This window comes from Ctenopharyngodon idella, chromosome 3 (assembly GCF_019924925.1).
Source record: "Ctenopharyngodon idella isolate HZGC_01 chromosome 3, HZGC01, whole genome shotgun sequence".
Taxonomy (NCBI): domain Eukaryota; kingdom Metazoa; phylum Chordata; class Actinopteri; order Cypriniformes; family Xenocyprididae; genus Ctenopharyngodon; species Ctenopharyngodon idella.
In genome coordinates this window covers 16245416-16269268 of record NC_067222.1, presented here as the reverse complement: position 1 = coordinate 16269268, position 23853 = coordinate 16245416, and the positions used below count along the sequence as shown (strand labels likewise).

The 23853-nt window shown below is 37.5% G+C and overlaps 2 protein-coding genes across 12 annotated transcripts in view; one reads left to right on the top strand and one right to left on the bottom strand.

Annotated features, from left to right (window-relative positions):
* LOC127508098 (uncharacterized) overlaps positions 1-23853 on the bottom strand; it is a 320544-nt gene that overhangs the window by 193953 nt on the left and 102738 nt on the right. The window lies entirely within an intron of this gene.
* Positions 1-23853, top strand: part of LOC127508108 (complement C3) — a 55336-nt gene that overhangs the window by 22067 nt on the left and 9416 nt on the right. For 2 of the 6 annotated variants that reach the window (XM_051885752.1, XM_051885754.1), the window contains 12 exons: positions 1713-1815; positions 1895-2009; positions 3460-3575; positions 3670-3813; positions 4154-4369; positions 4481-4678; positions 7483-7641; positions 7735-7864; positions 9847-9924; positions 10106-10574; positions 11127-11212; positions 11320-11525. In XM_051885752.1, the coding sequence (XP_051741712.1) occupies positions 1713-1815; positions 1895-2009; positions 3460-3575; positions 3670-3813; positions 4154-4369; positions 4481-4678; positions 7483-7641; positions 7735-7864; positions 9847-9924; positions 10106-10574; positions 11127-11212; positions 11320-11510 (2005 nt within the window). In that variant the 3' untranslated portion in view covers positions 11511-11525. Of the gene's footprint in view, positions 1-1712; positions 1816-1894; positions 2010-3459; positions 3576-3669; positions 3814-4153; positions 4370-4480; positions 4683-7482; positions 7642-7734; positions 7865-9846; positions 9925-10105; positions 10575-11126; positions 11213-11319; positions 11526-14751; positions 14962-15108; positions 15176-15394; positions 15479-15672; positions 15877-15954; positions 16031-16118; positions 16276-18039; positions 18151-18391; positions 18537-18655; positions 18820-23853 lie in introns of those variants that run through there. The other 4 variants (XM_051885753.1, XM_051885757.1, XM_051885756.1 and 1 more) reach the window with 4 other exon arrangements.

Below are 23853 nucleotides of genomic sequence, written 5' to 3'. Positions count from 1 at the left end.
GAACCACTGATTCGAAAATAAATTCAGATATTCATTCTTTGTAATGTGTGAAAAGTATTGATATTAAAAGTTAATTATTTGTACGTGATTGTATGTTTTTTTTTTTTCATAGTGTGATTTTTGGGGAATTGTATTGAATCTAATTAGGACCATACAGGCAGTCGCCAGAAATCAAACATGAGGGTTAAGCTTGACTGTTTATGAATTGGTAACACTTTACAATAAGAGTCCATTTGTAACATCAACTAAGGTTAATAAAAGTATTGTTCATTGTAATTTCAACATTTACTAATACATTTTACCATTTTAAAGTTGTCTCTTACGTTAGTTAACACACTATGGATTAACATGAATGATCAATGTATAATTAATATATTTTTATATTTAAAACTTACAGTAAACATTTTGCCACTATAAAAAAAATGAATCATTGGTCTTGTAATTTTCATTTTAAAAAATTAAGGTGATAATTAAAAGTAGTGTGTATGTTTTATTGATAAAATTGTTGTTCAGTGTTGTATAGAAAATACTGAGAACATTTCACAAACCAAGAGATACATTTTCCTAATTTTTTAAGGAATCTTAAGCAGTTTTGAGGCTTGAATTGAGGAACCGATTAAGCTAATAAAATTAAGGAAAGAAGGCTACCTATTTATTTTAAAGCTCAATTATGCGGTTTTATTTAGAGACCTCATTGTTAGTTCCCAGCTTGCTTTGCATATGGCTGGAAATGGAGAGTAAATACTGAAATTTAGTGTTATTTTGTGTGTTTTTGAGTGAAGGGAAACATCTGTTAATGTTTAATGTTCATTTATGTTTGTAATTTGAAAGAGTTTCTGTTATGTTGAAGTTTTGATCGTTACCATTGTGCGGAAGAGTAGAGCTTATGGTTAGATTGTGAATTACTGCATGTGCTAATATGATGCATGTTGCTTTGTTCAATGAGAAATAACTTTACTATTGTCAGTGCAGTAACAAGATTGTTCTTGTGTTGTGCTAGCAGAATACAACATAGTTCAAAGTCAAATATAAACAGATCATAAATCACACTTTTGAGGGTCAACTTAAAATAAAAAAGCACATTTCACTACAAATATTAAATTAATCGTGTCATAGACTAAATCATTTAAAAGATTTTACATGATTTATTCAGGTATATTCCATCAAAGAATCAAACCTTAAAGACTACTCAAAAATATCATGTTATATTGTTACCATAAAAGTAAACAGCACATAACATTTTTTTTTTTTTTTTTTTATTCAAAGAAAATAAAATGGAAGAAACAGAGTTAAAACACAATCTTGCTGCTCAAACTGTGTTTAGAACAATTTTTAAGATTTTTTATTTTTTTTTGGCTCCTTTTGTATTTTGCCTTTACTTGTACTTTTACTTTCAGTACTTAAGTATGTTTAATATAAAAATATATATATATACCTTTCATACTTAAGTACAATAAATATCACATACTGTAAAACTTTTACTCAAGTAACATTCTAAACAGTGACTTTAACTTCTACCAAAGTCATTTTCTGGTAAGATATCTATACTTTTACTCAAGTGTGGATTTCAGGTACTGTGTTCACTGCGATCCGAGCCCTAACTGCTTCAGGTAGCCCTTTACTACAGACAGCATGGTGAAATAGTTTAACATGTAAATGGAAAAACAGTCAAAACTTAAAAAAATAAGAATAACTATGTGTCTTCTTCCCAGGTATCTTTACGGTGAACAAGTGCGAGGTGTTGCATATGTGCAGTTTGGTATTGACATGAATGGTCAGAAAAGGAGAATCATTTCTATGAAGCAACTGAACGATGTAAGTGAAAGAGTGAGAGGTGTGAGTATAAGAAAAAAGTAATGTATTATTTACTACAGATTCACCTGTTTATTTGCAGCTGAATGGAGGAAAAGTTAGTTTGACTATGGAGGAGATAAAGAGGGTCTATCCAAATACAAACAGCCTACTGGGAAATTCTGTGTACGTCAAAGCGTCAGTAATGACCAGCTCAGGTGGGCATTACCCTTAATATGAGACTAAAATTATGTATTACATATTTAGAAAACTAGGGACTGGGACTGAAGTGGTCCAGCGTTGTGCCAAAAAAAACACCCCTGCTGTGAAAAGCAGACTAGCTTGCTGTGAAAAGCACCTGCACACTATAAGTACTACACTATACGTATAGTATATTACATCTAATGCAAAACATATTCTTAAAGGGTTAGTTCACCCAAAATGAAAATAATGTCATTCATTACTCACCCTCATGCCGTTCCACACCCGTAAGACCTTCGTTAATCTTTGGAACGCAAATTGAGATATTTTTGTTGAAATCCGATGGCTCAGTGAGGCCTACATAGGGAGCAATGACATTTCCTCTCTCAAGATCCATTAATATACTAAAAACAGTTCATGTGAGTACAGTGGTTCAATATTAATATTATAAAGCGACGAGAATATTTTTGGTGCGCCAAAAAAAAACAAAATAACGACTTATTTAGTGATGGCCGATTTCAAAACACTGCTTCAGGAAGATTCGGAGCATGATGAATCAGCAGTTCGGAGCGCCAAAGTCACGTGATTTCAGCAGTTTGGCTGTTTGACACGCGATCCGAATCATGATTCGACACAAAAGATTCATAACGCTCCGAAGCTTCCTGAAGCAGTGTTTTGAAATCGGCCATCACTATACAAGTTGTTATTTTGTTTTTTTGGCGCACCAAAAATATTCTCGTCGCTTTATAATATTAATATTGAACCACTGTACTCACATGAACTGATTTAAATATGTTTTTAGTACATTGATGGATCTTGAGAGAGGAAGTGTCATTGCTGGCTATGCAGGCGTCACTGAGTCATCAGATTTCAACAAAAATATCTTTGTGTTCAGAAGATTAATGAAGGTCTTACGGGTGTGGAACGGCATGAGGGTGAGTAATAAATGACAGAATTTTCATTTTTGGGTGAACTAACCCTTTAATGTACCCGTCCTTTCAACCAGAATTTGCAGGTTATAGGATTGAGTAGTTTGTTCCATTACATTGGTTCCATTAAGTGTGTGAGTTCAGACGAAGAACAGACAAACAGTAACAGTAATATTAAAACTCTGAGAACATCTAGTGGATTTAAACAGCACTGCAGTCTCTGCCCTCTGTATTTGGAAGACTTGTTCTAAACAATATTCCAAGACACTTTCTAATTATATCTGGAACTTAATGAGAACAACAAGATGTATAATGAGAAAGCTAATGATTATTGTCATTTGTTATTCATTTAGTTTGCATTTTAAGGTGACGAACTTCAAATGCGTGTTCCTAAGACGGGGGTGTTTTACACAACAGGGGTGCGTTTTTTCAGCACAACACCGGCCAGGCCCTCCAAAGCCCACTCGTGGCTCTGACACTATCCATAGTTTTTTATTGTTGTGGGTTGTTTATTAATGTCTTAAGACTTTCTTCTCAGGTAGTGACCTTGTGGAAGCAGAGAAATCCGGCATTAAAATAGTGATGTCACACTATGTGCTCTCCATCAGGGACACACCCAAGTATTTCAAACCAGGCCTTCCGCTAGGCATAGTGGTAAGTTTGGTACTCTGACATTTACTGCTTTATCTATGTTTGCATTATTCTTTAAGTGAAATATTAGAGGAGAATTATTTTATTTTTTACTTAGGTTACAGTGAGTAACCAAGATGGATCTCCAGCCCCCAATATCCCTGTTAAACTCAACTTCCTTCAAAAACCAATTAAAACACACAGAGGCACTATCAGGGTCTCCGTCAACATGCCTGACGAAGATGAGAATCAAATGTTGAAGGTACATTGAACACCACAGAAACTTCAAATTCCAAATGAGGTATTAAGTTAAGGTCCATGACTCCACAGTGGCATTTGGGACAGGACTAGTATACACTCTTAATAAGTGTTTCAAAAGGGGGGTTTCACAGTGATGATGCCACACAACATTTTTTGGTTCTTCAAACAACTTTTCGGTGAACAAAAGCCACCTCTTCTTAGATCAAAGAATATCTCAATAATCTAAAGAACCTTATGCAACTGTAAAGAACCTTTCATGAAATAAAAAAGGGATAATAAAGACCTTTTTTAAGAGTTTATATGTGTGTCTTATTTTGGTAAATATGTCCATACATTTGCAGGTAGAAACAGCACTTCCTGGTGTGAATGCAGAAAATCAGGCTGTACAGGAGATGACTCTGGAGCCATATTTAGGTTTTGACGGCTACAGTAAGAACTACCTGCACATCTCAGTGGGCGACAATCAAGTGGCAGTGGGCAGCAGTCTTAACATCAAATTGACCATCAAAACTGCCTCACCAGAGCACAGAAAGCTTGTGAAGCAGCTGACATATATTGTGAGTGTTGGACATTTTGGGAAGCATTATACATGACAGCAATTCAGTAGTCTTTATGTTAACAGTGCTCTCTTTTCCTTATTTCTTCTTAACCTCCCCCTCTCTCTCTAGGTTTTGAACAAAGGGAAAATAATAACAGCTTCTATGGTAGATGTATGGCAGAATGACACAAATATTCCATTAGTAGTTACCACAGAGATGTTACCTTCATTCAGGCTGGTGGCGTACTATATGTTGCCATGGCAACTACATGCAGAAGTGGTGGCAGACTCAGTGTTTGTGGATGTGGAGAACCAGTGTGTAGGCTCAGTAAGTAAGTTTTAATCTAAAAACTAATATGAAGAATGTATAGCCTGCTCATTATAGAGTGCAACAGTGCCTGCCCACCTTTTTTATTTTTTTTTTTTAGCAGCCCTGGTTCTGGAAGTATTTTTTTCCCCTTTATTTTTTACCTAAAGAGATTTTACAAAAGTCATGAACCAAACCAACCAGCCAAGAGGTGCATTACATAATTACAAAGTTTTATTTGAAGCAAAAAAAGTATTTGAAAAACAAATACAAAGACAAAAGTACAAGACGATCTATCTACAGTATCTTTCTATTGATCTATCTATCTATACATACATGTGTATATACATGTGTATATACATGGGCGACCTTTGACTCTCGTCAAAGGACTCTCGGGTGTTGGGGGGCAAGAAATGCAGGTACCCTTTTTGCAGGTACCTGCATCAGCAAATTATTTGCAAAAATTTTAAGCAAACAAGTTTAAGTTTGCTTGTTGTTTATTATTTATAATTAATTTTATTTTATTATCACTGGAAATGACGTGGACGATATGTGAATCAGTGTCCATCATTTTGCGAGCAACTGGTGATAAAGAAAAATGCCACGTCGCAATATTGAAAATATTTCCATTTTAAACCATGAAGGCGAGCCAGTTGATATCACACAAACAATGTGCAAACGGGTGAAGAAGTCTCAAACTCCAGTCAGTTATTCACTACAGAATCTGAAAGTAAAAACTGACAAAGCTTTTGGCATCCGACGCTGCATTAACGGCGCATGTTCTCTTAGAGACGATGAGAGATGAATCTAATTTATTTTCTTAATATTTCTCTTGGGGCCCATAGTGAGAAAAAAAATATTTGCCCCCTTGACCCCCCCCCCCCCAGTTTAAAAATCAGTTTCCCTATGGAAAAAAAGTAAATGAAACATTTTTACTTTTGGAAACCGACTGTTGCACACTATAGTCCTTGCGGCTTGCACAGTATTTTGTAAAGTATCTAGTAAAACAGTGTTGCTTGATAACCATATAGTGGTAAAGTTATTTGTACTTGCACAAACGGGGCCGGCCGAGGCTCTATTGGTGCCCTAGGCGAGATTTTAGATTGGGGATCCAGAGGAAAATTTTGTACATTTTAAATTTAAATGCATAAATCTGGTGCATTCTGAGAGCAAAATTAAGTGACTAAATCAATGAAGAAATTTACGCTGTAATAGTAATTTATTTATTGGTGATGGTAGGGCACATTAGTCACGTACACAACATATAATAGGCTAAGTGATCGTTCATAAGTGGCCAAACATGTAGAGTATACATTTATACCATTAAAAATATGTAGCAAAAGAGGTTACCTTTGTTGAATTAATTTATTAGTGGGGGCCTGTATCTATACATCTGTATTTGTGGAACTAATGGTCACTCTTTGATTTGTTAAACAATCTAGAATGCACTAAACATACTTCATTATAGAGGAAAAACAACAAATGAATAAAAATATATAATCATAAGCTGACCAATAAACAAATAAATAAACCAGGTGACTATATAATTCTGCAGCAAAAAGTATGCTAGCCTAATTCTTGAAAAAAAACGTTGCACAGTAATTTTATAAAATCCAAATGTATTAAATGCTGAGCAGAGAATGATTGACAGCTGCAGCGGAAGGAAGACGAGTTTGAGTGAACTTAACGATGTACGTATTCTTCTGTCCCTCACATGAATCTGTGGGATGGCTTCATATGACTTTGAATATAGTGCACGAAAACTTAATTGGTGCTAGTCTATTTCTTTACCTCTGTTACTCCCACTATACGGCAAAGTATAAAAGAGCGCAATTATCAGACGGTTATTTAAATATCTCGACAAGCCTAATTTCAAATTAGAATGTGGCGGGCCGCCACAGTCCAGTTAATGTATGGGAAACACTGTACATATAGTAATTTATTTGTAGATGTTAGCCAGCAAGCTGTCTAGTTAATCTAATTAGCATACCCATTTTATTTCCATTTTGTGCATACAGTGGAAAATGGCATACTTAAATTATTTTAATTCATGAATGCTAGATTATAGTCCTAGTCATGGTCTTTTTCAAAAGACATTTGGGACACTTTTTGGTGAATTAAAAGCAAGCAGTGATTTAACTGAAATTACAACAACATTACAGAAGCTTACATTTATTGTAAAGAAAATAAAATAAAATTAAATAAGCAGTTAACTCAAGCAAAATCATTCCACAGTGTCAGTGTTTCCAGTTAAGATGTTCTAAAAAGGCTATTTCAAAATACTGCACAAACATCACAGTGATTAACTTCTGATTCTTACCTCTATATTGCTTTTTTTTGCTCCTCCTTTGTGTCGCTTCCTGGCTTTGTGCACCTGATAATTTTCTTTTTTCACTCATTTTTTAGAAATGATACTTTAAGTGCACATAAATGGCAAATCTATTTTAACTGCATGCGCCATACATAATTAATGCGTTATGATGATGTATTATAATTATCATGATGCAGAAAGTGTTTACATTAGTCCTACATGATATGTTGTAGAATCTTATGATTTTGTCGTTGATGTCAATTGTATTTTATTCTAACATTAATTTAATCAGTTCGATGATCGATCAGTCCTAAAATTCTTAATGGTCAGTATTGCTTAATATATGGGTGTAGGAGTGCACGATGGTCACCAGAGGGCGTTCTTCCGAGAAAAAAAAAACTTTCGTGCGATGCCCCCCCCTAGGCAACTGCCTGTCGCCTATGCCACGGGCCGGCCCTGTGCACATATATGATAAATCTATGTAATTCATGCTGCTTAATTGTGATGGTTTTAGCTCAGTTTAGGACCAGTGGAGGGAGAAAAACTCAATTCGTACTCACCAGGCAGAAGCTTTAAATTTCAAGTGAAGGGTGACCCAGGAGCAAAGGTTAGCCTGGTGGCTGTGGATAATGCCATCTTTCTGCTGAGTAAAAACCGCCTGACGCAGAGAAAGGTCATTTACAATACACATTTCTCTTCATAAATGCAAGTCAAACAGCTGGTTTTCTCCAGGAGATTAATGGATACTCATGACTCCTTCATTCAGGTGTGGGAGGCGGTGGGTCAGGGAGACATGGGCTGCACCGCAGGAGGAGGCCGGGATAGTATGGGTGTTTTCAGCGACGCGGGACTGGTGTTTTATTCCAGCACAGGAGGATCCACTGACTCTGGATCAGGTGCTTCACACACAGCATTCTTGCTCTGTTCATTTTAAAGATAAATAGATTATATATACAGTTAGATTATTTATAGTGTTTGTATTAGTTTTTTCAATAGTTATGTGTTTATACTTGTTTATACACTTTTATATAATTTCGTTACACTGTATGTCCCCACATAGCAGAATGACAATAAAGCTCACTTGACTTGACTAAAAAGATATTGTAGGGGAATTTGCAGTTAACCCCTTTATGTACGAAGATCGATGATGATCCCTGATTATTGTTTTCAACATTCACTGCACTGTAAAACACACTCTCACTTGTTAGGGACACACTGAGTATCATTAGAAAAATTAAAAACTCCAGCTTCGAAATTTGACCACTATTTATGATAAAACTAGACTGTAAAGTTTATTTTACTCGTCAGACTTTTTACATGGAATGCAAGAACAGTGCAAATGAAAATATTTTTTACATATATTACATATATTACATAATTTACATAAAATGTAAATATAAATTTCAAACACTATTAAAGACAAGTAAACACTTTGTAATAAAATAAGAACAAATAATCAAACTACAATAGCACAAATAAACACAACAGATGCAAATCAAATAAACTGTCCTTTTAGGTTTTTTCAGGTAGATCTAACAGTAGTTCGATACAGATTAGGTAGATTATATACAGAAATTGAATAATCAAATGTAAAATAACACTGCATAGTCTTCACTGTATAGATTAAATATAGATTAATCCTTATTAAAGTTACAAAAGTTCAGTCAAGAGCAGTGAGTGAGATTTTGCACTCTTGTGACTCTTTTGTTTGATTAACATTAAAAACATAGACAGCAGCAGAAATATTAGGCTGCTGTCACTTTAAGCCATAATACACGGATCCAGTATACTGTACTGATATTGTAAACATGCGTTGTCTTTCTCAACTGTTCATGATCATGTTTACTAGGATACTCACCAAGACGGACATTTTGACACAATTTTGTGTGAAATTGTGTTTTCAAGTGCAAAACGCAAAAGAGCTCAATTCAGTATTCATGTTCTGTCAGAAGCGGCTTTCTGTCAGAGGCGTGCGAGTTATCTTTCGCATCTTCTTGCCAAACAAAACGTGCAAATGATAAACTTACATGACAATGTAGCACTGGCCTGATCAGAACTGTCAACTCGGGCATCGGGCAGCCCAAATGACGGTGCATAAAAAGTTGGTCATTCCAACTTGTGTTCACCTCACCAATACTGATCTGTAACAAAGAATAATAGTGCACACACCAATACACAGGATACACAGCTTCTTCAAAGTTGGATTTTGTTGAGTTCTTGCTCTAAACAGGAAACATCCAAACATCCAGATAGCATGTTCTTTCTCTCAGTGAGAGGAATAGACAATATTCATTATTATTCTTTAGTGCTGGAATATAGAAAAGCAGAGTAACATGTAGACTACAGATTGAAGTGACCCCTGTGACCTCAGCTGTGTTAGTCAGCTAGAAGAACAGATACGTTTTAACATGTTGGAAGTCTCTCTCAAAAACAGAGAAAGAGAGCACAATACATATAATTATATAACTAATTAAATTTTATAAGCTTGATGAAGTCATTCAAATCATTTAATGTGCAGAAGAATAAATATTGATTAATAACTTGATTATAAATCACTCAATACATATTTTTATATAAACTTAAATTTATATACCAAGTAAAAATACATATCAAAAACTGACTTATCAAATTGATTTCAGACATTTGAAGGTATAGTGAAAAAATTGAGCTAAAAATATAGACAATATTTTGTATTACATGCTTGTATGATGATACATACAGGCATGTTGGGAGATTGTACACTGCGGGTTGTGATGAGCAGGAATAACATTGCAATATCATGTTGGTCTCGTGCTGTTTTTACTCCCAGTCTAAACAAGAGATGGACAAGCAGGTCTTCTTTTCTGATGTTTAAGCTTTCATTTTTTTCTTGGAATAGATCATTGCTCCAAAAAATCTAGGAGGAAAAGATCTTTAAAGCAAAGAGCAACAAAATTGGAGCAAAGAGAGAAGCTGGGTGAGTCATTATCTTCACAACATCACAATATGCTTAAAACACTATCTAGTCATGAGAGCAGAATTTAGTTTTACAGTACAAACTTACAAACTCATGTTCCCTATGAAGAATAAAGTTAGTAGTCTCATGCTAAAGTTTTTATAAACTGACAAACATTTACCAGTGTGTTCTTCTTTCCCAGAGAAGGTCTATTCTGACGAGTCCCTGCGGAGGTGTTGTGTGGATGGCATGAGGGAGATTCCCATGAACTATTCATGCTTGCATCGCTCTCTCTCCATCACCGAGGACCGGTGCTGCGTGTTAGCTTTCCGCCGTTGCTGTGTGGAGTACAGAGGGGAGGAGCTTGATGACGTGACCGGGCTTCAGATAGAAAAAATAAATAGTTGCTCTCATCAGGGCCCAAAGGGAGAGCAGGTCTTAAGGGAGCCTCAGGTCCCAATGGCCCCAGGGCCCAAGGAGGCCGAAGGGCTTATGGGGGCCGCATGGCATAGGGGGTCCTCAGGTCCTGCAGAGCTTATGGTTGTTTGGGACGAAACTGAAGGACCAGACATGGAGGAGGAAGAAAATGATTTAGCTGAGGTGCGCACCAAGTTCTTTGAGTCGTGGCTGTGGACTGACATCAGACTGCCCAGTGTAGCCCAGTTAGATGGGTAAGAGTTTGACCGTTGACTTAGTAGCTACCCAGCAAACATTTGGACATTTAATGACTGTTGAAAAGACATCCTTCTGACACGTCCCATCATGGTTGAGAAATAGTTCAAAAATGAAATTTGAACGGACGTCTTAGACGTTATCTTAGTAATTAATTAATTAAGCATTATATATTGAACTACATGTAGCTAAAAGTCAAAGTAACAATTATACATGCAACCCCAGAGGATTGTAGACATGTACGAACATATCTGAATGCATTTTTAGGAAATGTTCTGTTACAAATTTTTACAGATTTATGCTGTCCGACCGCGAATGCCTTCAGACCAATGTTTGCTGGGTATCTTTACATGCACCCAAATGCACTTCACATGTACTTAAGTTTTGAATTGGATTGCAAAATTTAGGGTTCATATAAACAGAAATTCAGAATCTGCAATGAGATTGTATTCATTCAGATTGACAAAAATGAATGCATGTAAACACACCTAGGGTAGAGGTCCTTTTGTAATAGTCCTTGTTGGGAGTGACTCTTCATACATTCATTGCAGGCTGGCTGTATTTCCAGTGGAAACCGTTCTTCCTGACAGTATCACTCAGTGGGGGATTCTAGCCATCAGTGCCTCACCTGAAGCAGGTATACAGCCCTGTTCTTGCTTGTCTGTTGTTTGTCTTGGCAGCAACAGCATTATTAGATTATCTCTGGTTTTTGCATACATAACTGAACCACATGATGTCTGGCAGGTTTCTGTGTAGCTGAACCGTATAACGTGAGTGCATGGAAGCCGTTCTTCGTAGACCTGCGCTTGCCTCACTCAGTGTCCAGAAATGAACGTGTGCAAATCAAAGCTGTGGTCCACAACTACATGGACGAAAACCTGAAGGCAAGTTTCCACGACTGTTCACCTTGTTCTAGCTTTAGATCGCCCACTTAGGTGGAAAGGACCATCTGAAGGGGCTCGTAGACTGAATGCAGGAGGCGGACAATATATACATATATATACTTTCACGTATCCATCCATCCTCAGCACAGGAAGTACAGGGTTCTTCCTTTCGGCCTAGCTCTTTCTTCCCGTACCTTCAGAGAAGGTTATGGCTGAGACTCAATGCCAAGAAGAATGTGCTTCTTCCCGCTCAAACTACCAACTATCTAGGGGTAGTCTGGGATTCCACTACGATGCAGGCACGTCTGTCTCCTGCTGGTGTGAATTCCATTCTCTCAGCTGTGAATGGGGTGAAATTAGGCCAGTCACTCACTGTAAAACGGTTTCAGAGACTGTTGGGTCTGATGGCAGCTGCGTCCAACGTGATACCTTTTGGCCTGCTGCACATGAGACCCTTACAGTGGTGGCTCAGGACCAAGGGGTTTTCTCCGAGGGGAAGTCCTTTTCGCATGATCAAGGTCACGCGGTGATGCCTTCATGCCTTAGTCGTGTGGAAGAAGCCTTGGTTCCTGTCCCAAGGGCCTGTGTTGGGGGCTCATTGTCGTCGCGTAATGCTAACAACGGATGGTTCTCTCACAGACTGGGGGGCGATCATGAGTGGTCGCTCGGCTCAGGGTCTGTGGGAGGAACATCTACTTTCCTGGCACATAAATCGGCTGGAAATGATGGCGGTATTTCGAGCTCTCAAATACTTCCTCCCAGACCTCCCTAAGAGCAACTTACATCACGGGGCATCAAAATGTGGGGGCAGACATCCTATCGAGGCAGGGGCCGAGGCCCACCCAGAGGTGGTGGAGCTCATTTGGAAAAACTTCGGTCAAGAGGAGAGGGTTCGCCGGGACAGGGTTCATCTCATATTGATAGCCCCGTTCTGGCCAACCCGAGTTTGGTTCACAGACCTGGTGTCTTTTCTCGACGGCTCTCCTATGGATATTCCCATCAGACAGGACCTCCTGTCTCAAGCGGGCAGCATGATACTTCACCCCCGCCCGGAGTTGTGGAAACTGTGGGCCTGGCCTCTGAGGGGGCTAGGCTCAGAGAATCTGGTTTCCCTACCGAGGTTGTGGAGGCCATACTCAACTCTAGCGCTCCCTCCACAAGAAAGCTATATGCATATAAATGGAAGTTGTTTTCTACCTGGTGTAGACAACGTCAGTTGGACACTGTCCATTCTTCTGTCAGTCTAGTGCTGCAATTTCTCCAAGAAAAATTTTTGAAAGGTCTATCTCCTTCTACCTTGAAGGTCTATGTAGTGGCTATTTCCGCCTATCATGCTTCTTTGGGGGACTCCTCTGTGGGAAGAGACCCCCCAATCACAGGACCTGTAAGGTGAGATAGTGAAAGAGAGGGAGAAAACAATATGGGATGTAACAATTAGGCCTACTTTTGTACAATAGAATGTACTTCTCAAAATAATAATAATAATAATTAATAATAATACAATTTATTTAAACATAATTTAAGGAATACAAATTTTGTATATAATTGTGCAGCACTTTTCCCCAAAAAATAAATAAATAAAAAGATAAAAGTTGTTAAATTTTAATTTGATTACCTTTTAAAACAGTAATTAAATTGTTACAGTTTTGTGAATTTCATAGCATTTATCTTAATTACAATAATTGCATTTAACCAATTAGATATGTTTCTGATTATTTGAATAAAACAAACAAATGGTTTCAAGTTTCAAGTATTTGTTCAACCCCAAAAATAAAACTTTCATTCATTCATTTACTGGTCCTTTTAAATTATGGTAATAATTCAATTCAACCCAATTCACATTTATTTATATAGCATTTTTCACAATACGCATCGTTTCAAAGCAGCTTTACAGAAAATGCGTATCAACATTAGCGTGATCTGTTATCAGAGGGGACTTAGTCCAAGTTATGTATTTCAGAAATGTACATATACAAATCACAGATAGCTAACAATATTAAGTTAAACGATGTATTGGTTTAAGACAGAAACAATGTGCTGATTGAAGTAATGAATAATGTGTCGCGTTTTGAGTTTTGTTCATGTCTGTTTCCTAGTTTAACCTCTTATCTCTGTCCCCTGTCAGTTTGTTTTTATGGTTACATATTGTTTTGAGTATTCTGTTCAGGTGTGTCTCGTCTATGATCTTGTTAGCTCCCCTGTTTGCCTGTGTATTTAAGCTTGTGTTTAGTAGCTCCTGTCTAGCTGACATCGCTATTGAGTTCATTACCTATTAATTCATTTAGTTTATTAAAGGAAAACGCCACTATTTTTGAAAATAGGCTCATTTTCCAACTCCCCTAGAGTTAAACAGTTGAGTTTTACCGTTTTCGAATCCATTCAGCCGATCTCCGGGTCTGGCGGTACCACTTTTAGCATAGCTTAGCATAGTTCATTGAATCTGATTAGACCGTTAGCATCTCGCTCAAAAATGACCAGAGAGTTTCGATATTTTTCCTATTTAAAACTTGACTCTTCTGTAGTTACATCGTGTACTAAGACCGACGGAAAATGAAAAGTTGCGATTTTCTAGGCCAATACGGCTAGGAACTATACTCTCATTCCGGCGTAATAATCAAGGAACTTTGCTGCCGTACCATGGAAATCGGCTGAATGGATTCGAAAACGGTAAAATTCAACAGTTTAAAACTAGGGGAGTTGGAAAATTAGCCTATTTTCAAAAATAGTGGCGTGTTCCTTTAAGCTAAACTGCTGCAGATCCTCACCTCATCATTGGAACCCAGTGCGTGACAACATGTTTGTTAACAAATGATTATGATATATAGAAAATTTTGAAATTATAGAAAGTAATTGGTTGTTTAATAATGTATATCGTGAAACCGTGATATTTTCTCAGACGCTTGTCGTGCTGGGAAAATCTCATACTGTTACAACCCTAGTTTCTACTAATGATAATAATTTTGGGTTGTAACATTAAACTTAATTGAAGCAAGTCTATGTATAAATGGAATAATTAATGAAAGCCTCTAACCAGGAGTAACAGTTGGATCTCAATGGAAACCCATTTTTACGTAAAACGAGTTAGAATCACCCGTAACAGGATAAACTGAAATTCAGTGTTTCAGCACAACTCCTGCTCACATATTTCAAGACTGCTTTTGGACGTCACCAGGTGGAAGAAGTTGGAGGAAATACTTGGAAATATTTGAGTATTGGATTGAGAAGCATCCAAGGATGCCATACGTGAGCAAATGATCCATGAACATGGCCTGAACGATGTGTCTGTTTGCAGGTAATGGTGATCCTGAGTAAGACAGAGGGCATGTGTAGTGTGGCATTTAGAAGACCCCACAGACAGCAGGTCTCTGTGCCGGCCAGCTCCTCCAAGCTCATCACATACACCATCATCCCCCTTAAGACAGGAGAGCTCCCCCTACAGGTCACGGTCATTGCGCGCTCTTTTATTGAGCCGGATGCAGTGAGGAAGAATCTACGTGTTGTAGTGAGCTCCTAAAACATCTCACACATATTTATGGAATCATTTTGTGATCTATTACATGGCACATGTTGTGTGTTCAGTGATCTCAAAATATGTTTCACAAGTACATTTGTGTGTGTGTGTGTGTGTGTGCTGGATCTGATGTTTTAGGTAGAGGGCATCCAGAGAATTAAGTCAAGGAGCTTTGTGTTGGACCCCTCTGAGAAAAGAAACAAGGGTGATCTTCAATTTTTTTCCCCCTTTTTTTTAACAGAACAATATATAGATGTATTTCTTAGGTTTAGAAGTAATGCTGCATTTGTGAACACATTTTGTGCATGTATTTTGTCAGGGGATTCAAATATTTCTTTACTTTTTTTCTGTAATGAATGGTTATTTCTGTGATGTTTCTGGTGCACTTTTGTCCCTTAGAATATTAATTTGTGTTTATTATCAGGGATTCAGGTGATAAAAGTGAAGAAAACTGAGTTAAACTCAGTGGTACCAAATTCAAAGCCTGAGGCATTCATCAATGTCAGAGGTTTGTATTTATTTTTTAATTTACATCAGGTAATATTGAAGATTACTTTGACTATTTAGAGGTGTTTTTGTTGCTAATTAAACCTCTTTGTTGCTAATTAAACATTTTTGGCATATTAACAACTCACATATAGATATTGTTTTTGATTATAAAGTATGGCTTTGTAGACATTGGCTATGCGTGTGTCTCCACAGGTGATTTGCTGGCAGACAGCATTGATAACTCGATGAAGGAGGACTCACTGGCGGATCTGATCCGTATGCCTGGTGGGTGTGTGGAGCAGAACCTGGCCAAAATGGCGCTGCCCCTCATTGCAGTCCATTACCTAGACCGCAGTGCAAACTGGGGCGCTGTGGGACTAAACCGCAGAGACGAGGCCATCAAATACATACAAAAAGGTGCGACGAGACACGAGCAGGGATCTGAACATCATCCTTTCACATGTTTTAGATAATTATATATTTGTGTATTGATAGGTTATGAAAATCAGCTTAATTATCGAAAGGAGGATGACTCGTACCCTCCCTACAAAGAAAAAGGCAGCAGCACGTGGTATTCATGCCAGCACAACACTTAAACTATAGGAAGATACTAAACCTTTGTAGCAGAGCTGACGTGTGTTCATGTCTGTCCGTGTCAGGATCACTGCATTCGTGCTGAAGGTGTTCTCCATGGCACACTCTTTCATCAGTGTCAGTGAGAGGCATCTGTGCGGCCCACTGCGATACCTGCTCTACAAACAGCGTCCAGATGGATCCTTTCAGGAGGACAATGAGGTCTACACCATCAAATATAAGGTGAGACTAGTGTGCAAACAGGGAAAACTGTTCTGATTGGATTATTCAGTTGTGCTGCATCATTCCCCATTTTAATGTTCTGTTTAGACAAATTGCTTGTTGCTAAAATCTTGGTTAGGACACAATGTCAGGTTTTATTTTCAGTGACCAACTGAGTGAACATCATTTCATTGAGGATTTATACTCGTTAAATATAACTGAACTCCAAATACTTTATCAAGAATATGGGCCTCATTTATAAAGCGTGCATATGAACAGATTTGATTGTTGTACGCTAAAATCCACAGTAACTTTCATATTTATATATACGGTTTTGGAGCTCTAGTAGAATGCTGGAGTGAACATTTATCATGAATGCAAAAAGGGTGGATATGCTGTATGACAAAAAATTACTGAAATGTTTTTAAAAACTCTTTATACACTCTACAAGGTTCTTGCTTCAAATCATTAGTGCTTTGTAGATGAGAATACAGCTGTGATCTGCACTCAAAATCCTTTTAGTCACTTTATTTCATATTATTTCACATTATTCATATGGGAATAATCCTCAGTGTGTTGAATGCTCTAATACTTACACCCACTATTTAAACAATTAATTATCTACCTCATCAAATCGGACACATGTTAAAAATCACTCACTTGATTTTGTTAAATAGCAATTATCCTCACACAATATGATCTTAGTTAATGCATCCACTATCATGTGTAACAGAATGAGCTGTGCGTGAAAAACCTCGCTCCCCTGATCTCTAGAGACTGCGGTCTTTAGCCTCCTTGTTAGAGTCAACATGCAGAACAAGAAGTACAAGACACAAAACACAATCCCACTCCAAGATAACAGATGATCACACAATCAAGAAAAATCATTAATTAACCAGTTAGACCAAAAAAACACTTACACATCAATCCAGTAAAATACACAGTAATGTCATTAGAGATACATCATCATTAATCAAACATTGGTCTTCACACTTAGCATATTTAATTTATTTTTGTGACATTTGTAATAATCATGTAATATAATTCTCTACATCTCATTATAGAAAACAATACCTCATTCATACCATTAGGAGCCAGTGATTTAGATTTATAAATGCTTCTTGTTTCAATAATTCTATATCACCTCCTCTTGATCCTGAGACTTCCTTTATCCCTATGCATTCCATTTGTTTGATATTATGTTCCAGCTCGTTGTGTCTAGCGAATGTCTGGAGAAGTTATATCTTGACATCTAATGCTTGATTTATGTTCATTAAGCCTTAATTTCAATCTTTTGGCAAGGACACTTTTGACATATAGATCACAATCCGAGTAGTATAGGTGATACAAGATTTAATTTCGAAGCATTTGTTTATCATTGGACATATAAATTGATTACGTTTTATCAAGTTCTGGCATGCGGCACACCTTCTACATGGGAAACTGCTTTGGATATGAGCAAATTAATTTCCATATTTCCTGGCACATTGTGATGTTAACTTAACGTATTATTTTATATATTACACGCTATTATCAAAAGCTATAAGGGTTAAAATTTGTGTGTATTGTATTGCTGTTTTAAGCTTTGTAGCTGAAAGTGAAAGTAATGTAGGAATGAAGTGTGATGAAATAAGAGGTGAGGGTCTCAAAAACAGGTGGTCACAGCAGGAGATGAGTTTGAAACGCGTGATTGTAAACTGCAATGTGCCTTGAGGCCTTCTATATGTGGCCTACTATATTTTGAAACGCATGTATCTGATATGAATCCACTGTGTTGTGATGCAGGGAGGCCTGCAGGGCTCTGAATCCAGAGAGACTCTGACGGCATTCGTGCTCATTGCTCTGGCAGAGACACCAAATTCTGTGTCCTGCCAAGAGTCACCGACCAACATAAAGGTAACCTGGGTCTTTTTCCTTTACAAACAAATACACACACACACACAAGTAGGTCATTAACACATATTCACTCAAGTGCATACACAGCGTAAAATTAACACACACACCCTTTCTTCCCTTTCTTCGCTATAGGGTAACAAACCATTTTAAAATTATGATAACACTGTTTTAAACAACTTATCCTTGTCCTGCTTATGGTCTACATGATTCTAATTATATTTTTTATTGTTGATCAATACAGAGCAGTTCCAGAAAAGCAGCGATGTATCTCCAAAAGCGCTTCCCCCACCTGAAGAGGCCGTACTCAGCGGCTATAGTCTGCTACGCTTTAGCATTATCTAACCACAGCTGCACGAAGAGCATGTTGCTAAACTTAGCCTCACGGGGTACACAAACAACCCTTTATCATTTACATTTAGCCAACAGCTACCTTTCCATCAGGTACTGTTTCATAAGGCCAGTCTCTCTCTCCTCTTGTCTTTTATCTGTCTTCTTCTGTCAACAGATCGTACCCATTGGCCTGACTCTGACAATCACTACTTTACACTGGAAGCTACCGGCTACGCGTTGTTAGCGCTGATCAAAGGAGGTCACGTGAATGAGGCGATGGCTCCATTTCAATGGTTAAATGAGCAACGTGGTATTGGAGGAGGCTACGGCTCTACTCAGGTAAGAAAAGAAAAGTAAACAAGGAATAGAAGTTGTAATGTTAAAGTCCCCTTCTAGTCAAATCATTTTTTATAATTAAAAATGACTCACTGAAATGTTTTTTTCTGTGAATATAATTTCTTCAAACCTTTAAATAGCTTGAATGTAACTCTACACCCTTGCTTCATTTAACCTGCCTCCATTAATTCACAGCAGCTTGGAGTGCCTGTATATCTATAGACTGTGACCTAATCCACTCAGGTAATTGTGGTAAACGCCACACAATGGCAAGAGGAAAGATTTAATTCAGCCAAGTATCAGAATGGTAATGTGTTATGTATCGCTCTCCACAACGTCAGACACGTAACGATTATGATTACACACAAATGAGTAGTCTTTGGCATGACTATATTATCAAACAGCTAATAATGTGTTGCTAACGTTGCAAACCATGTTCCCATTCACCATCTCAGAGTAAAAATCAACATCCAGTCATATCCACACCACACTGACAGATGGCAACACACACCTCGTCAGGCTTTTTCAGATCAGTTTCCCGTCGGAGTCTGTTGCCATCTTTTAGAGCTTGTTTCCGATGATTAAAGGCCTTTGCACAGTGAGTCCGAAATTCGCATCCGAAAGTTTCGCACGTAAAAAATAAATACGACCTTATGTTATGTCAATCACGTTTGCAGAATATAAAGGCAGATTGTGCCAGTAGCAAAGCATCAAACTGAGCCACTGACATCCTGAAGTAAACTTTGAAACACTCGGATAATCACGCAGCTCCTTGAAGAGGTGAACTCTCCTTTCTCTCTCTGCAATCTTGGGATTGGATGGACCCAATATTTCCTCTTTATTTTTCTCTTTTTAAGAAGAGAGAGGACAACTAAATCATTCTCACTGCTTGAAGACTCCATTTTGTATTATTTTGTGAATTTTTTCGCAACGGATTCATTAATACGCATCGGGCTCTGTGCAGGGTCTCTGTGCGTGACGAATTTTTAGGATCACGAATACGAAAAACGGATACAAAAATTTCGGACTCAGTGTGCAAAAGCCTTAACTCTTTCCCTGCCAGCGTTTTTAAAAAAGCTGCCAGCCACCGCCAGTGTTTTTGATGATTGCCACCAAAATGGCCCCCAGAATATTTTGTTTTATAAATATCTGCATAAAGAATATATCAAAGTAAAAACCAGAGCCTCTGCTTTTGAACAACAATAATAACAAAAAAAAAAAATGTTTTACAGTCAAGTGAAAAAGAAGGACACCCTATTGAATTCTATGGTTTTATGTATCGAGACATATTTAAAAAATAATCTGGTCCTTGGCAGGTCTTAAAATAAGGTAAATACAACCTCAGATGAACAACACATGACATACTGCACCGTGTCATTATTTATTTAACAAAATCTAGGCCAAAATGGAAAAGCCATAAAATTCTAAAGGGTGTCCTTTCTTTTTCACATGACTGTATTCTAGCTTCATGCATTCCTTTTTTTATTTAATCAACACTTGAATGTGGATGGGTGTCATAAAACAGCAGCATTTTGAAGAATATATCTGAGAAAATTACGTTTTTATCAAAGATTACATCTGGATCATATTCAGAACGATGTCAAGTTATCTTTATTTATATAGCTCTTTTAACAATACAGATTGTTTCAAAGCAGCTGTACAGTGGTAAAAGGAAAATTATGCATTTCGGCTGTTGTTCAGCTGAAGTCAGTTCAGTGTTGATATCTATAAAGCAGTTCTGCAAAAATAAAAATCAATGTTCATTTCAGTTCTCATACAACAGTGTCAGTACAGTCAGATTAATTTTATTGTTGAATATCAAGTGTCCCCAACTAAGCAAGCCAGAGGCGACAACGGCAAGGAAACTAAACTCCAACCAACAGTGACAGAATGGGAAAATAAAACCTGGGAGAAACCAGTCTCAGTCGCTCAGTTCTCCTCTGGACAATGAACAAACACAGTGTGATTATGATTTAGGATTCATCACCCTGGTATGGAGCCAAAGCTATATATTACACTGCTCACTTACATCACATTACTCAATTATATTACACTGTTTTCTTGAAATACACTGCTTACTTCACATTACCAGTGGCACTTCTCACATGTTGCCAGTACTCTGAGCACCCGCACAGAAACATAGAATCAGACTATTAATTAATTTTATACATTGCGCATTCAGAGCTTTTATAACCTGTACAAACTGAACGGATCAATTGTCTGCACAATATGACTGTGACTTAATTTTGCATGAGTGGCGCGCAAATCACCATTGGCGCATTCACCAGCGTGCTGCAAAAGTGTTAAGATTTCCACAAGCAGTTCCTATGCGACTCTGATGATAAAATGTGCGACCCATTTGGATTCTATTGAGAATATCGTAAAACGCTGCGGAGAAAGTCGAACATGATCTAAAACAGCCACTAAAATGACTGATGAAAAGATGAGAAAACATCATCCTGCAAACTTTTTAAACTAACGATGATCACATTTACTAGAATTTATCCCGTTCTATTGTACTGTGCCAAATTTTGACTAGTTGTAGAAATTAAAATAGATAATGATGAGGGAATATATTTTTTTTACTAAAGATTTATATTACAACTGTGGCATGTTGTAGCTATAGTTTTTATCTGTGTAGCTATTTTTCATAAATGCTATAGATAAAAAAATGGTAATGAGGAGCCATCAATGGTCTTACTTGCAAATATATCCTTACTGTAACAAATGGTAATTAATTAAACAATTACAAGAACTGTTACTTTTAAGGCTGAGTACATGATAAAAAGAGATTTAAAATATGGACCTTCTTGAATTATTGACTATATTTATTTTCCCCATGTGTAAAATTCCAATCCCCCATAACCCCGCCTCCCCAATAAAGCCCCACCCCCTTTGGTGAGTACCAGCACTTATTTTTTTCCACTTCAAGCACAGCACATTACTCACTTCTGTTACTCACCTACAGGTGCTGGTCATATAATTAGAATATCATCAAAAAGTTCATTTTTTTATTATAAATTATTTTTAAAAATGAAACTTTCATATATTCTAGATTCCCTACATGTAAAGTAAAACATTTCAAAAGTTTTTTTTTTTTTAAATTTTGATTAGAGCGTATAGCTCATGAAAGTCCAAAATCCAGTATTTCAAAATATTAGAATATTTCCTAAGATCAATCAAAAAATGGATTTGCAAAACAGAAAAGTTCAAGTATTTTAAAGTATGTTCTTTCGTGCACTCAATACTTGATTGGCAGGACATATTACAGCAAATGACTTGCTCCTAGCACAAATTACTGCATCAGTGAAGTGTGGCATGGAAGTGATCAGCCTGTGGCACCGCTGGGGCACTATTGAGCCTTCAGATCATCTGTATATTGTTGGATCGACTGTTTCTCATCTTTCTCTTGAAAATATCCCATAGATTCAGGTCAGGCATATTGGCTGGCCAATAAAGCACAGTAATAAAATGGTCAGCAAACCACTTGGAAGTGGTTTTTGCACTGTGGGCAGGTGCTAAAGTCCTGCTGGAAAAGGAAATCAGCATCTCCATAAAGCTTGTCAGCAGATGGAAGCATAAAGTGCTCCAAAATCTCCTGGAAGATGGCTGCATTGACTTTGCACTTGATAAAACACAATGGACCAACACCAGCAGACGTCACGGCCCCCCCAAATCATTATTGACTTCAGAAACTTCACACTAGACTTCAAGCAGCTTGGATTCTGTGCCTCTCCAGTCTTCCTTCAGACTCTGGGACCATGATTTCAACATGAAATGCAAAATTTACTTTTATCTGAAAAGAGGACTTTCGACCACTGTTCACTGTCCAGTTCTTTTTCTCCATAGCTCAGGTAAGATGCTTCTGACATTGTCTCTGGTTCAGAAGTGGCTTGGTAGTCCTTTTCCTGAAGATGTCTGAGTGTGGTGACTCTTGATGCGCTGACTCCGGCTTCATTCTACTCATTGTGAAGCTCTCCCAAGTGTTTGAATCGGCTTTACTTGACAATATTCTCAAGCTTGCGGTCATCCCTGTTGCTTGTGCACCTTTGCCTACCCAATTTCTTCCTTCCAGTCAACTTTGCATTTAATATGCTTTGATACATCACTCTGTAAACAGCCACCCCATTCAGTAATGACCTTCTGTGACTTACTCTCTTTGTGGAGGGTGTCAATGATTGTCTCCTGGACCATTGCCAAGTCAGCAGTCTTCCCCATTAGTGTGGTTTCAAAGAACAAAAGATAACCGGAATTTATACTGTAGGGATGGTCATTTAATGAAACTCAAATGTAAATATTCTAATATTTTGAGATACTGGATTTTGGACTTTCATTAACTGTACGCTCTAATCAACAATTTTTAAAAAAAAACCTTTTGAAATGTTTTACTTTACATGTAGGGAATCTAGAATATATGAAAGTTTCATTTTTTTAAATAATTTACAATAAAAAAATGAATTTTTTTACGATATTCTAATTATATGACCAGCACCTGTATATTACACTGCTTACATCACATTACTCACTTATATTACACTGTTCACTTGTATTGAAATTTTGCTCATCTCTCTTTCAAAGCAGCAAAGTGATCAATTACTCTCTCATTGAAAGCAGGCATGTTCCTGACTAGTTCCCTCTCCACGGAAAGCATGGCCAGTGCATTCAGACGTTCCTGTCCCATTACATTTCGCAGGAATATCTTGATTCTCTTTAACGTTGAGAAACGCTTCTCAGCTTCAGCAGGTGTCATGGGAGTGGTTATGAGAATGTTCAACAGAGCCACAGTCTCAGAAAAAATATCCTGGAGGTTGTACTTCAGTAAAACCTGGCCCTTGAATTCTGGGCATTTTCATAATGTTCACGCACCTTTTGCTGCACACCAGCCCGCTCTCCCCTCATCACACTGGCCCTGTCGTATGCTTGCGCGATGAGTTTACCTTTGTGATCATCAGTGAAAAGACTGTTCAGTCTCTCCAAAATCAAACTGGCAATCGAGTCGGCTGTTGCATTCAAGATAGGGATGAACTCAAAGAAACG